The sequence below is a fragment of the Netta rufina genome (genome assembly GCF_964035555.1).
Source record: "Netta rufina genome assembly, chromosome: Z".
In the NCBI taxonomy this organism is placed as follows: Eukaryota; Metazoa; Chordata; class Aves; order Anseriformes; family Anatidae; genus Netta; species Netta rufina.
In genome coordinates, this window is record NC_140126.1 from 33,302,425 (window position 1) to 33,318,119 (window position 15,695).

Below are 15,695 nucleotides of genomic sequence, written 5' to 3' on the forward strand. Positions count from 1 at the left end.
GCATCCGTCTTCTCAATCGTATTGGCACACACTGCTTATCAGCATTAATGGCAGCCAAGGAGCCTTCCAGGCATTGTATTGTTACTACATGTGCAGGACAATTTCCTTTCACTATCATATAACAGAGATTTCTAAGTGGTTATGAGGAAATTCTTGTACTACCTACTTTGTGCTAGGACACTCTGAAGAAGGAGAAAAAACCCTGAAAAAGAAGACACCAAACTGTGATTCTATTGAAGAACTTAAAGTAGAATTTCATAGTCAATTACATATTTAAAGACAGCAGGATTACATTTGTAAACAAATCATTTATTCAGGCTTTGTTTCGAAGACTGCTACAGGCTTTATGGTTTAAACAGCAAAGTGATGAGTCCTGCAGCACAGCATTTTGTAATGCTCAGAAGAACTCTAGTGAGAAAAAACTAAGGCATCTAAAACTAGAGGCATCAATCTGGCTTTTTTTTTTGATTTATTTTCCTACCAGCTTTTCTTATTGTAGGACTGAAGTGCCTCCAATATATAATAAAAACAAACAAAACTTCAGCTGTACATATTTCTTAATATTCTAATATTTAAACTTTATTCTTAATATTTAACCTTTAAGCGTATTTCTTAAAGTTTGTGTAAAGACTTTTTGGGACAACCTATCATGTTCTGTAATTTAATAATTTTTTTAGACCCTAAACCATACCTCATTCCAATTTTTTTTTTTTTTTTTTTTTTTTAGCAAAACATCAGACCTATGGAAAATTTATTTAAGATTTATTTCAACTCAATGAAAATGGTACCTGCGAATATAATTTTGATCATACAATGCTGCAAGTCATTTTACTTCTTATACAAAAGCAATTAGTCAAGTTTTATTAGGGAAGGAAAATTCTACTGCTTCAAGATTACTTGTAAAATAACTTGATCTTTTTGAACAAAATGCAAAGTAAAGGACTACATTTCAGTACATAAGTAAGCTTACCAAATTTATATAGACACAGTGTAGTGCAGGATTCCAAATTACTACAAATAAATTCAAGATGCTTGATTTCACAGAAGATACCCTTCCTGACAAAAACAGATAAAGAAACATCTAGTCTGTGATACCACATATGGCAAATGATCTCTAATAAGCAGGCAAGACAGCACAACACAAAATTTCCTTTCAGACACACTTGGTAGATTACAGGTACACACAATCTCTGTTACTGGCATAACAACAGTATTGGGCAGACATGGCTACAAGGCATTCAAACACAACTCAGATCACCTCCAAGCTAGATCACAAGTGTCTACACTTTCCTTGAGATCTTCCTGTTTTCATCTGTCTTAAGTTAAAATTAGACAGGCTCTCATCACATCCATTGGAGAAGGTTCATAGAAATTCACTTCAGAAATGGTCACTTTGAAGGAATGTAAAGAAGATCATTCAGCACTCCACATTCAGAATAAATATCAACCTGAAAGCAATTCCCTTTTCCTAAGGCATCAAAGTTTTCCCCAGGTTTTTCAGGCTGCAGCCAAGTTACAAGTATTTCCTACCCTCATCTTAGTATACATTCATTTGTGAAACAGACTAAGGCCTAAGCAAGTTTTCAATGCCTAGTTTAGTTTTGCAACATGACAAAAAATTAAAGGTGTACTGTAATATTTATGCAGTATTTATGCATTCTATTTTGTGAGCTCAGTGCAAAATACTTAACAGGTCCTATGGCATAATGACACCCCTTCTTCACTGGTGATGGTCAATTCTGATCTAGAGATAGTCTCACATACTATGTTTTCTTTTGCAGAGCCTCCTCCCATTACATATGCTGTCAGACTTTAACCAGAACAGTGGGGAGTATTATTCCAAATATACAACCTTTACCTGCTAGAATAGAGCATAGGTTGATCACGTTGATAACGCTCATCTACATTCAATGAAGAAGAAGAAATTGTGGTTGCCAAAGAAGCTGCTTCAAACAGAGAAGGAGTGCTTGGCACTAGATCCGGTCGATGGCGCGAACTTAGTACTAAATTCACAAAAACAAAGAACAACATTAACAACTGTCATTTCAAACTGGATCCAAGAATCCTTATGCAAATGTACAGAGTCACCTGGTGCTCTCACCAGCTTCTTTAAGCTTCCTGACGTGTTTGATTTGATGAGATGATACTCATGTGCCCATACCCACACTCTCACACTACAGGGCAGATTACAGCTGCTAGCTAGTACACTCCTGCAGATGACAGAGCAAACCCATGGACTAATATTAAACACTGGTATGAATATGTGATGAGTTCATCTAAGTTCCAGAACTGGTCTCATGCTGTGAGGGCTCAATTTTCGTATGGGATTAGGTGGTTGGTTCTCCTTTGTGTCAGGCTGCAGATGCACTTTGAAAGGGGCATACTCTGTATCTCTTCAAAAAGATTCTGGGGAAAACAAACTGAGCTCTAAAACACTTCACGTGACACGTTCATTTAGAAATCACAGAAAAGAACAGTACAGGCTCTGGCCTTAATCTACTGCCTGTGTTGAACATACTGTTTTAGGATTCCCTGAAAATGAGGAAAATACTAAAATTATATTAAAACTGACTTCTGACTTCCTCTTGCTCCTGGAGGTGCATTCTGACAAACACAACTAACTGTTCTTCCCCTGTATTAACTAAATAACCCAAACCTCAAGTTTTTAAAGATCAGCCAAATTGGAGACCTTCTGGTTCAGGCCTATACTAAAATTGCTTTAAAAACACTGTTTAGGCTGTTGATTTGAAAGTCATTACCTTCCTCATCAAGGCTGGAGTAGCTTTGTCCTTCAGTAATGATGCCATGTTTCTCATCCTTCCAGTCCTGGCTAACAGCATACACTATTTCTTGCGACGTTGCCTTTAGGGCAGTGATGGAATTGCACCGTTTCTTGGAAGGTGAAGATCTTAAAGCTGCATTACCAAATGAACACAGGTGTTGAATGAAGTCATCTTAATCAACCTGCCTACCTTTAACAGCATACAGAAAGACAAGCCATCTATAAAGCTACAGTTTCTGGATAGAGACCAAGAATCCAGATAGACTGTATCCATTCAAATACAAAATCACTTATCAAATAGCTTAAACCAAGAGTCACAGGCATTGGCTATTCATCTACGATTGAAGAACGTTTGTTTTTTTTCTGAAGTTTCCTACTGACAAAAAACAGTCAAGTCAGTAAACCAATTGACATCAATAATGATACAAATCTCCTATGTAGCATCAACCTGTGTAATTAGACAGATTGACACAGAAGAAAACACAAGACAGGAAAACTGAAAAGTTTTGGAGTATTCTGAGAGGTTATGATCACTTTCTTGACCTGTGAACTACTGCTTTATAATGATGTATATGATACCGCAAAGTATCCGCTTTTTATCCACTTCAGTGACATGTTCAAATCCAATCTTCCTTGGGTAAAATAAACGCTTCCGATATATTGATGGCTTGTATACTTAGGCATGAGCATCCCTTTTATACATCTTAGAAGGAACTTTGTACTTACTTATGGGATTTTAGTGAATCTAGGATCTGACCATTATTACTGTTACTGGATCATGACCTCTGTTTGTAGTTCTCTTCCAGAAGGATACCAGCTAGTACATTTAGTGGTTTTTATTTTTTAGTTGCCAGCCACTGACCTCCATGCACTGGAGCAAAGTCGCTTCAGATGCGCTAAAACAGTTTATACTGTGCTACACTCCAAAATTCAAATTAAGAGCATCAACATCATTTGGCTAAGGACTTGCTTGGAAGAAGAGAATCAGATGCACAGCTCCAGAATATTGTAAAAAAAAAAAATAAAAAGTAGATCTGCTGAGCTGAATCTGAATCTACTTACTACATTTTAATAGTTATTTTTGGAGGCTTGGTCTCTGCACTAAAGGAAAAGCTTACATTCAGAACAAGAACTTAAACTGAAACATCTAATTCAAAGTTCAGAAGCAATGTTCCTGAAGACAAGAACACTCCTACTTTATTTTTGTGAAAGAATGATAATGTGTTTGAACTATTCATCTATATAAAAGTAGATTAATAGCCTTGAATGCAAATCAATAACAGTGGGATATTAGAACAGGTTAATAGTCTGGAAAAATGAGACAAATTAAGATCAGAGAGAAAATTAGCCATAGTGTCCTTAATTTTACATTGTAGTTTACAGAAAGGGTTGAATCTTGTGCATACATAAATCTAGAAGTAAAAAATAGAAAGAACTGAAAAAAATACTCAGATGTTCAGGAAATGTACATAGCTGCAAGATAAATTTAATTTGTTCAACAGAGAGAAGTATTGAGATCTGTACTGTTTATTCTCCATCAGTATGGAAGAATTCCAGGTAACAAGGCCTTTGGAATATATCTCAGATAACACAGCTCCCATCAGCTCTAGCAATATTATTGTATGGTTCAGGAGATCTCAGTCTCAGGAGCCTCCTTCTTCCTTTTATCTGAATTTTGCTTTGTTTTATTTCACATCAGCAAACAGTGGATTAATACCATAAAATTATCATAAAGTGGTAATTTTAAGTTAATATACTACATCATTTACCCATTCCAAAGGTTTTAGTATTTAACACCTTAAGTTGTTAGCTTGTACTACTATTTGCATTAATTCTCCTTTCACTTAAATCTCATTTAGTTCTATCCTTCGTTTGCATTTTGTTCTACTTCACTCCATGTGGGCTTCCTTCTCACCCAGACAACTATTAACGATGTTTAAAGAGACCATTCTCACACTGGTCACAAAAGTGTTTACAAAACACCTTTAATCAGTTTGACACAATGCCATAGCCTCAATACTCTTCCTGTGGCATTTGAGCCAACTGTCTGTTCCACGTATCAACGTTCATCTCCAAACCAAACACAAGATTATCATAATGCTAACCAGGATCTTTTCTTTAGTATATGCTTCTCTATCAACTCTATAGTTCTAGCCAATCAATTTGTATTTATTTGTTAGGAACTGTGCTGTGCTTTATAAAAAGCCATGAAACTTACAGAACAGTATTTCCTAGAAGATAAATGCCTTCTTTTACAAAAAACAAGTGTCAGCACCCCCACAGATTTAAAAGATAGTTTGGCAGTAAAGCAGTAAGTTAGTAATGGTTGATACCAACTGCTTTGTTTGTCTTATATATTACATTTTTTATACCACCTGCCATGATTGCTCAGATAACCAGGACAGCTTTTCCCCAAACTACAGCTTGGGACACAGTGAAACTCAAGCACTCATTTGTGCCTCGCTGGTATATTCATCATGTCTTGCCTACAACTTTCATCACTGCACAAACGCTGAGCACTTCTCAGCAGTCACCACCATTCTTCTCTGCATATTCAATACTTCAGATTGAACATCCTTCCAGTAGCATGACCTATTCTATTCACAGAAGAATTATCCATTGACTCATTAAAAAAAAGATTCTCCAAAAGTGTTATTTTCCTGAGTACTTGTTACAACGCAGCATGTATATGTAAAACCACTAGGGTTAATTCAAGTTCTCTTCTTCCTCTAAAACCCACTCACTCAAACTTTTTTTTTTTTTTTTTAAATTTAGCTTCTCTCAGCTTTCCCTTTTCTTCTTAAGTCCTTTTTCTCTTATTTAGTAATTTCACAAAGTACTTATCTACTGTTTTGATTTTTTGTTGTTCTTAGGGTCTGCAGAGGGTCACTTTCCCCTCCAACCCTAATGCTTAAGAGCATGGTCTACTTTAAGTTACATTAATAATTCATTTTATTTCTGAGAAGTTACAGTAATCAATAGTTAATTTTAATAGTAGATTGTTGCTGAAAAACTTAAACTGAAGTCTTTGGACAACTCTTGGTAGGTAGTGATGTCCTTTTGTTGTGAAGGTGGGTTTCTACTGGCATTCTCCCATTATTTTTTTTAACCCATACCTAATAACAGTAAAGTACTCTGTATAAATGTATAAAGTACTTAATAATGGTATGTAATTTACCCTTGAGAATGAATTAAAAGATTAAGGAAAGGAGAAATGGATAGAAAAAGAAGAAACAGGTAACAGTGACAAAGGTGAAAAACTATTAATAGTGAATTTCCCATTTTTTTCCTGACAAAGCACAGAAGAAATCCATATCAAAAGGAAGAATGGCTACACTCAAACATTCTAGAAATTGTATTTAATCAACTAATGCCAATTAAATTAAGTGAATGGGTCATTCCTCTGAATAGATGAAGGACTAGGCACATAATTAGCTCATGAAATTTATCTTGATATCAATACCAATATAAGGGAACCTGCTTCACCTTCAGATACCCCTGATAAGACAAAATACCTACCAAATAGTTCCCCATAATTCTATCATAGTAGGGTACGATCTCACTAGACCCAGTGAAGAAACTCAACTTCTGGTTGAGTTACCATGTGATCTTGAAGAGAGATTTATTCTATTGTCAAGACAAAAGTATTGTGAAGTAATAATCATAACAGTGTCTAGAAGAGCAAAACCAACTTTCTTACCTTGAACTTTCTTGAAAACTCTGGTACTCATAAATTTTAAAAATCTGTCTGCATAAAAACTTGGTCTGTGAACTGAAACCGTGTCCTATAAGATTGAAAAAGTTCTCAGTCACATTTTCCACATGAAAATCAAAATTAAATTGTCGAGAGAAAAGCTCTACAGCTCTGGTAAATTCTATCATATATTTCTGTCTTACTCAGAACAAGAAGACCCCAACATTTTTTTCCTTTAAGGAAACGTGGCTCAGACAAGTCTCAACTACATTAGACAATTTCATTTATTAAATTTTGCATTATGAATTATACAGCCACATTCTGCAATATCTTTCCAGAACTTGGAAATACTATTTTTTACCTTACATACTTTCTTCAGTGTCTTGCTATGTGACTATTGTCCTGAGTCAATAATAAGGGCAAGATCATATTATTTGCTTTTTGAAAGATCAACAAATAAAGTAAGAGCATTAATTGGGAAATGGATCTAAAAAATTTCAGCAACACTCTAGATGATGTTGTGGTGGCAGACTACAACTATGCCAGAGCTAGCTCTTCCCTGGTCAACAGAAGTCAGATTCCCATTACCTAAATATCAGCAATTAAAAAAATATATATTTACCCCATCATAAACAAGAGCTTTCCATGAGTGTTCCAGCTTCTTCATTAACCTAAGCACATAAAAACAAAGTCAGAATTGCTCTATAAATATTCCATACTTGTAAGCAATTTTAGAATATTTTATTCAATAAAAACATGAAATTCAACTGCCACTTACCTGTAAGACTGTAGAATATCAATAATACCCATAAATAGAAGCAGCTTTTCTCCTTTATGGCTTTTGGCTGGAATACCTCCCATTCTGACAAAAACAAAACAATGTAGTTAGATTATCTTTTAAGAGATCTCTGATTTTGTTGCTTAGCAGGTTAACTGTACCTACTTAAAAATCCAAAGAAATAACGCACAACTTTAAAGCCAGATGTCACAATGCAAAGTCAGTCAGATGTGGGTCCCTTAGCAAGCAATTTTAAATGGCAAACTTAAAGTACCTCAGATAAACAGGTTAATATCCATCATAAACACGGAATATTTTGGGATAACTTTTTGATAGGATTGGAAATCCATGGAAAGACCCAACTGCTCCTTTCACCAGTAATACTGCACTGCTCATGATCTGGGCAGCACCACGTTATCACTACTGTTAAATGATACCTGGTCTTCCATATATAATAACCATGGGGACTTTCTCAGATGACCTGTGTAATCAGTCTTGGCTTTTAATAAATAAAAAACAAAAACAAAACAAAAACAAAACACTCTCCCCACCCAACCCTGCCAGTGCAACACCTCTACCGCCATACAAGAGCATTCACAATGATCTGTGTGAACATTATACTGTAAAAACTTGTTGAAATTCAGCTCTAACTTCTATCCTAGACCTCTGAATATTTAGAAACTCTATTAACACTAAGTATCATAATTCTCCAATTTGTTTGCTCTAGGTTTGAACACACTTCTGTATCATCAGTTGTATTTACTAGAACAGCTCCCTTGAGAACCATGAGAAGAATAAATCCTTTGAATGTGAAATTAAATCCTTATAATGAAGAACTGACTACATAGAATGGAAATGATGATCATAATGCTTCCACTAATATGGAATGTATTTCAAAAGAAACAGGAGAATAATTACTGTCTATATATTTAAATTTTTGCACTTTTTGCTAGATAGAAAAAAATAGAAAAGCAGCAGTTTTTAATCTCAGGAAATATCATACATAGATATGACTGCACTACAGTGGTTAATTAATGATCCAGTACTACATATTGAGCATATTACTTTAAGATGAAAGTAAACACTGTAGAAACATTCATTTCAACGCTAATAAGCAGTTTTTGCTTGTGGGCTATCAGGCTGTTTCTAGTTTATACGATATCTAGGACTCCTGTAATGGCTGTCTTATAACATCTCTTTTATAAATGAATGCATTTATGAAAACTGCACCTAAGTCACCTTGAAATAACCAAATTTGCTTTCATGCATTTAAAGACAATCAGTCAACAATCGAGATCTTTATTTCTTGGTCTCCAGCAAATCTCAATGGTGTACCTTTGAAAAAGTTAAAACACACTGCCTTTCAATTCCTGAAATACAGTGGTCTCTTGAATGTTTTGCCAGTCAGTACCAAAGGGCACAGACTGAAGAAACAGTGTACAGATTTTTATAGCAACCTTTAGAGTGGGTTACGGCACTTACGTGTTTGTTGCCTCTGTGACAACAGAGTCCCCTGACTTCCCAGGCCCCTGTATAGACTCCATGGCTGTGGAATAGAGAACCTTCTGCCCTCCAGGACGTTTTGCATCTGTTGCATTCTGGGAAGTCTCACCCTCTTTTTCCTTCATTTGACTGTTCAATATGTGGATTCCCAGTAGAAGGCTGTAATCCATGATCTTGAAACTTTCTAGAACCTATCAACACAGAAGAACTGGATGTACTAAAACAAAAAGGGCTATATACAATGTCCATTACACAGAAGTATTTTGAGAACCTAAATAAAAATAGGCCTTAAAAACACACTTCTTTGATTAGGAAAATGTGCACAAGTCAAACGCCAGTTACCTATTTATCTCAACCTTCTTGTAACAAGTGAGGAAAGAAACAGATACATAGCTGAAATGTAACAAAATATCCAGAATTGTTTTTTTTTTTTTTTTATAGCTAATTATAAATTAATAGTTCCACTACATATTTATGAACTACTTTTTTGTTTTGTTTAAGTCACCTCTAATAATACTTTCCAGACTCCTTATTGAGTATTTTTGCCTAAACTAAACAAATTTCTGTATCTACACCTCCTGTTTATAACCAAAAGAGCATTCTTGGAGAATTTTCAAATGTCAAAAAAAACACATTTGCTATCACACTCATTTGTTTCTTCTTTCATGCTCATGTATCATGAGTTTCTAGCCACTTACATCAGCATTAAATATGGCATACCATTAAAAGTTCAAGTCAACATGTAAACCTGAAATAAAATAACCTGTAATCACATCTAGCAGTGTAATGAAAGCGTTAGCTGACACAGACTGAATTAAATGTCCTGTAAAATGGCAGTGAAGAGAAAAATTAACAGCAACCAGGAAAAGTAGGCTGTACCATTCAACTTTACTTCATGCATCTCAGAAATGCTTTCTGCTTTATTTGACACAAAATACCCAATGATAATGGTGTAAATTTTGGCACTGAACCAAGATGCAGTAGTACATCTTTTTGCTCAAAAAAGAACAAAATGTGACTTCATAGTGATAACAAATAAAGACCATTAACTCCAGGTACGTCAGTTGAATGAAGGTATTCAAAGCATAAATATTCTTAGACAGAACATCGAGCTGGTTTCTGAACTCTAGGACATATATTGCAAATCTAAAATGAGATTTCTTGATAATCACCAGGCAAGGTTTAATCACCTCTGAATTTGTATAAGGAAGTAAAGGTAGTCTACTATTTAACAGTCATCTTCAGAGATAATTTTAACTTTGATGACCAAATATATATGCAAAGAGGTAGGAAAGTTCTGTTCCACTCCATTTGTATTTCTTATACACTTGTCAAAGTAACTAGAAGCTGAGTTCTTTCCTGTCTCTGGCATTTATCTTCGATGAGGAACGCAGTGGATCAATTTTAGCACCACTGTTAGTATGTAAAGCAAAGAAAGCAAGTATAGAACAAAGCAACATAAGTGTGGAAAGGCATGGACTCATCCCAATTTCCAGAGACAAAGGAGACTAAAAACCACCATAGGTTTGATCTTGCTCTGAGTAATTCTGCACCGAGGTAGGATTAGAAAAAGGCTGCTACTTATGGCTGTCAATACTCCAGAGCATCCTTTGGTAACGGAACCCACCTAGGCTTTCAGGACACAATAAAAAAGCACATTCTAAATTATATGACAGTATAACGAAATGCTATTACTAATTGTGTGTTGGAGGCTAATAGCTTCCCGTTTTATGGTTGTGAATTGCAAGACTAGCACAGGTATTGTATATAAACGCAAATACACTAGTGTCAAATAAATTCTAAAACTTCCCTTACCATTTACTAATTACCAATCTTTACAAAGGCATTCTCAAAGACATTACATAATGCAGACACTAAAAATATGTAATCAGTGGATACCTGCCACCACATACTGAATTAGTTTCTGGGTTGGCTGAAAAAAAAAAAAAAAAACAAAAAACAAAAAAAGCATGCCCAGAACCCCAAAATCAGATCTCATCCTCTATAAAAATAATTAGTTCAACGAAACAGCTAATAACACTGTTTATGCAAAGCCAAATTTCAACAACTAGCCAACATAGAAAGAAGCTTAACCACTTTTATTTTACAGTTATAAATGTAATCTCTGGAAGTTCTGTGATCAACCTATTCCTTACTCTTATTTACATTAGATATGCTACAATTTAACTGCATTAATTAACTGCATGACCTACAGTTAAGATTATATCCAGCCTCATGGAAGGCTATGGTGTAATATGCTGGATCTTCTTCCCTAGGGACCTGTTTTGTGATAAAATGAATCTGACTACATCAGCTCACCACTGTCACTTAAATCCATAGTACTTATATAGTACAATGGACATAAAGTCTCTTTGACTATTTATTTCTTTGTTCTAAAATCAACAAAGAAAAACACCATAAAAACAAGAGGCCATTTTGTTATTCCAGTTCATTATGAAGTTGAAGCATGTGCACATCCAATGAATTACTGAAAAACCACAGTGTATGAACTCCCACCTTTGCTCCCCAGAAACTTTATCCATGGTCCTCTTAAGAGGCATGACTTAAGTCTTCAGGATATTGTAATATGATTCATCTCTTTGACTGTGAATGGGCTTGATACACATTTCTGATTAATCCCCCTTAAAAATTTGATAATCAAAATAGACACTCCTAATGCAAATATACATCTTTTGACCAGATCTATGCATACCTCATTGACCTGTCAGTGTCTAAGGAAAATGTTGATAAGAAATTATTACCCATAATAACAGGAAAGAATCTCAAATATCAGTGCTGAAGAAAAGAATAACATCAAATTCTACAGCCTGCATTAAGACAGAACTTTTACTTCAGTCAAGAGGATTTCCAAATGAAGGTAACTGAAGGGTTCTCACATACATATCATTAACAATATTTAGTCACAAATCATGGTTATTTGAAAATGTGTAAATAACATCTTGCAGACAAACCTGCACAAATGAAAAAAGTCTGAGAATGCAGTACATCAAACTATTTTTGAACATGCAGTATCTTAGGAAAACAAACAGGTATAAGCCTTTTCCTGTGTCAAGCGCTGCTTGCAAATAGTTCTGCTGATTTTAGATGAAAATGCATTGATAAATGGTATAAAGATTTTGCTGTAAGAGTACTGAAATGAGTTTCTAATCTATTGGGAAAAAAAAAAGAGATCAACAGTCAAAGAAATCAGTCCTATAAAGGCATATACGTATAGCAAAATGAGCAAGGTCTTTAAAATACCTTATATCATCCATGTGGGATCACTGGAAATTGACGTTAATGCTCAGAAATGTGAAATTTACCTTGTGTAGGTAAAGTGAGAGAAATTCAGTCTTTATTCTTATAACCCATCTGAAATGTACCTTGCAGCAAAATAGCACTAGGAAATTTCAGCAAGAACATTCTTGTTTGTTTCTACAGAGCATGATTAGGTGTATTTGATAACGACAATCATAAAATCATATATATACACACACACACACACACGTATTCAGCATTCAGCAGTGTTGTCACCTGGTCACCATGTGCTGCCTGCAGGGCTGGGTTTAGCTGCTGTGACAGCTTCCAGGCAGCATGCCTCACTCGTTCTGTTCTAGCCTTATGCATTCACTACTTTGCATTCACACTATATAAAAACCCCGTAAAGTGGCATCACAAAATACGTTGGTTTCTGAACAGGCAAAAATAACTCCCTGATTCAGATTTTCCCTTCTCTGTGCTAATCAGATGTTAAAGTGTTCTGTGAATCATCTTAGACATAGCCAAATTGAACAATCTCAGCCAATGACTAACAGAACAGAAGCATGTACTTCTGCCACATTTTCATTTTTATTGTAGATGCAGCCCAAAGTTGTGTACTGTCTGACAGTGAAATCTGCATTCATGCTGCTAACCACAAAAGGCAACTACATAAAATTGAGGAAAACACTACTCAAAAAAGGATAATTTCAAACATTCAAGAAATGCTAAAACTTAAGAGGATAACCATGTAGGGAAGCATTTCCACTCCTATACACATTTCAGAAAGGGACCATAGGAACTAATCTAGCAGAAACAAGATGAATTTAACACCTAATCAATAATCGCTCTCTAACATAAGAAAATATATTAAAATAAAATAGTAATATTGTCTCATAGATAAGCACTTAGAAAGAAGTGTGCAAATGTCAAATGCATAGTGATGGGACAGGTTTAGAAATAATCTATCCCAAGAAAATAAATCCCCAACCATTCCAAAGCATTATGTAGAATCCCTTCCCATTTCAGTAGAAATATCAGAATCACAGAACATCCTAGTGGAAGGGACCCACAAGGGTCATTGAATCTGACCCTCTGGGTGCAGAACCTTTCCCTAACCCCCAGCCTGACCCTTCCCTGTCCCAGCTCCATGCCGTTCCCTCGGGTCCTGTCACTGTCCCGAGAGCAGAGCTCAGCGCCTGCCCCTCCGCTCCCCTCCTGAGGGAGCTGCAGGCCGCCATGAGGCCTCCCCTCAGCCTGCTCTGCTGTGGGCTGAACAAACCAAGGGGCCTCAGCTGCGCATCATGCATCTTGCCCTCTAGACCCTTCACCATCTTTAGTCCTCTTTTGGATATGCTCTTACAGTTTCATGTCTTTCTTATATTGTGATGTGCCAAACTGCACACAGCACTTAAGGTGAGGCCACACCAGCACAGAGCAGGATAATCCCTTCCCTCAACCAGCTAGTAGTAATGTGCTCAATCCACCCCAGGATACAGTTGGCCATTTTGGCTGTGTTGATTCATGTTCAACTTGCCAAATCAAAACCTCCAAATCCCTTTCTATGGGGCTGCACTCCATCCTCTCATCCCCCAGTGTGTAGGTACAGCCAGGGTTGCCCTGTCCCAGGTGCAGAATCCAGCACTTGCTCTTGATAAGCACATTGCTGGTGATTGCCCAGCCCCCTAAATTGTCAAGATCTCTCTGCAAGGCCTCTCCATCCATGATGAAGTTGATTGCTCCTCCCAATTCAGCATCATCCACAAACTTACTCAGGATACTTTCAAGTCTTAAATCGTTGATGAGAACTGGCCCTAAAAGAGAGCTTTGTAGAACCCCACTGGTGACTTTCCATCAGCCTGATGTAGCACCATTTACCATAACTCTTAGAGGCCAACCTGTCAGACAATTGTTCACCCATTCTATTATGCATTTGTCTAGCTGTATGCTAAACTTTTGGTCCAGAAGGATACTGTGAGAAAGTGTATCAAAAGCTTTGCTGAAATCCATAAAGATTACATCAACTGGCCTCCCTTGGTCAACTAGGTGGGTGACCTTGTCATAAAAAGCTATTATGTTCATTAAGCGGGACCTTCCCTTCATGAACCTTTTTTGGCTGTGACTGATGACTCCATTGTCCTCCAGGTGTTTTTCAGTAACTCCCAGAACAACTTTCTCCATAATTTTACCAACTACTGAAATGAGACTGACAGGCCTGTAATTACCAGGGTCCTTCTTGCCCTTCTTGAAAATTGGAACAATGTTTGCTAGCTTTCAATCAACTGGGACCTCTCCAGATTCACAAGACTGCTAAAAAAATAATTGAGATAGGTCTCAATAATGAGATCAGCCAGCTCTCTGAGTATCTTGTGACGAATCCCAACAAGCTCCATAGACATGCATGCATCGAGCTAGAGCTGCAAATCCTGCACAAGTTTGAGGTTGTCTGGGAGTTAATCATTCCTGCAGTCATGGAATGCAGGGTAACAACTCAGGGCATCTGGGGTCCTAGAACCCACCATTTTGAACCATCTCAGGGTATCTGGGGTCCCAGAACACATCATTTGTTGAAGACTGAGCCAAAGAAGGTACTAAACATCCCTGTTTTGTTTATGTCCATATTTGTGAGGTGACAATCCTCATCAAGTAACAGCGTAATATTTTCTCTGGCCTGCTTTTGCTGTTAACATATTTAGAAAAACTCTTTATTATCCCTCACAGTACTGGCCAGCTTCAACTCTAATTGCACTTAGGCTGCACAAATTTTCTCCCTACAAAGGCAAACAGCATCTCTGTAATCCTCCCATGTCATCCAACCTTACTTTCAGTGACCAGCCACTTTCATTTTTCACCTAACCTCTAGAAGATCCCTACTCAGCCAAGCCAACCTTGACTGCCCCATCTGCTTGAGTTCTGACATTTTGGAACTGCCTGTTCCTGTGCTCTTAAGAGGTGGTACTTAAAAACTGCCTGGCACTGATGGAACCCAATGCCTTCAAAAACAGTTTTCCAAGGGACCTTATCAACTAATTTCCTGAGTGGTCTGGAGTCTTCTGTTCCCAAATTCAGGACTGAAGTTTTGGTAGCACTTTTCCTCATGTCACCAAGAATTTTAAACTTGACTACTTCAGGGCCACAATTGCCAAGATGGCCACCAATCGCAACTTCACATATGAGACTCTTTGTTCACAAACAACAGATCTAGGAGAGCACTTTCCTAGTCAGTTCCCTTATTAGTACCTGTAACAAGAAGTCATCATCAAGGTGTCTTAGGAATCTCCTGGACCTGTTTGTATCAGCTGTGTCATATTCTCAGTTCATTTCTGGGAATTTGAAGTCATGCATAAAAACAAAGGCAGCTGATTTACAGGTATCTCTTAGTTGTTTTAAGAATATTACATCAGTGCCATTATCCCAGCCAGGTGGTTTGTAGTAGACTCCCACAATGACATCTCCTTTATTTGCTTGTCCCTTAACCTTTATCTTGTAACATATCACTAGCTAATACTTCTAAAAATTACAGTCTGGTTTCTGATATTCAAAGTAGAAGCAAAGAGGAAAATTGAGGCTTCAACTTATACTGTATGTGAGATAATATATAAAGACACAAGAGATCTGTAGTATCAGATCTCTACACACATGCTCCTCAAAATATCATTTCTGCCCAAGAGGTCCTTTAT

The 15,695-nt window shown here is 36.7% G+C and overlaps 1 protein-coding gene across 1 annotated transcript in view; it reads right to left on the minus strand.

The window, feature by feature from the left end:
- PIP5K1B (phosphatidylinositol-4-phosphate 5-kinase type 1 beta) overlaps positions 1-15,695 on the minus strand; it is a 74,724-nt gene that overhangs the window by 15,885 nt on the left and 43,144 nt on the right. The window contains exons 7-12 of the mRNA XM_084304739.1: positions 8,737-8,948; positions 7,255-7,338; positions 7,099-7,147; positions 6,483-6,567; positions 2,760-2,915; positions 1,859-2,003 (exon numbers count right to left, since the gene is read on the minus strand). Of these exons, the coding sequence (XP_084160865.1) occupies positions 1,859-2,003; positions 2,760-2,915; positions 6,483-6,567; positions 7,099-7,147; positions 7,255-7,338; positions 8,737-8,948 (731 nt within the window). The remainder of the gene's footprint in view (positions 1-1,858; positions 2,004-2,759; positions 2,916-6,482; positions 6,568-7,098; positions 7,148-7,254; positions 7,339-8,736; positions 8,949-15,695) is intronic.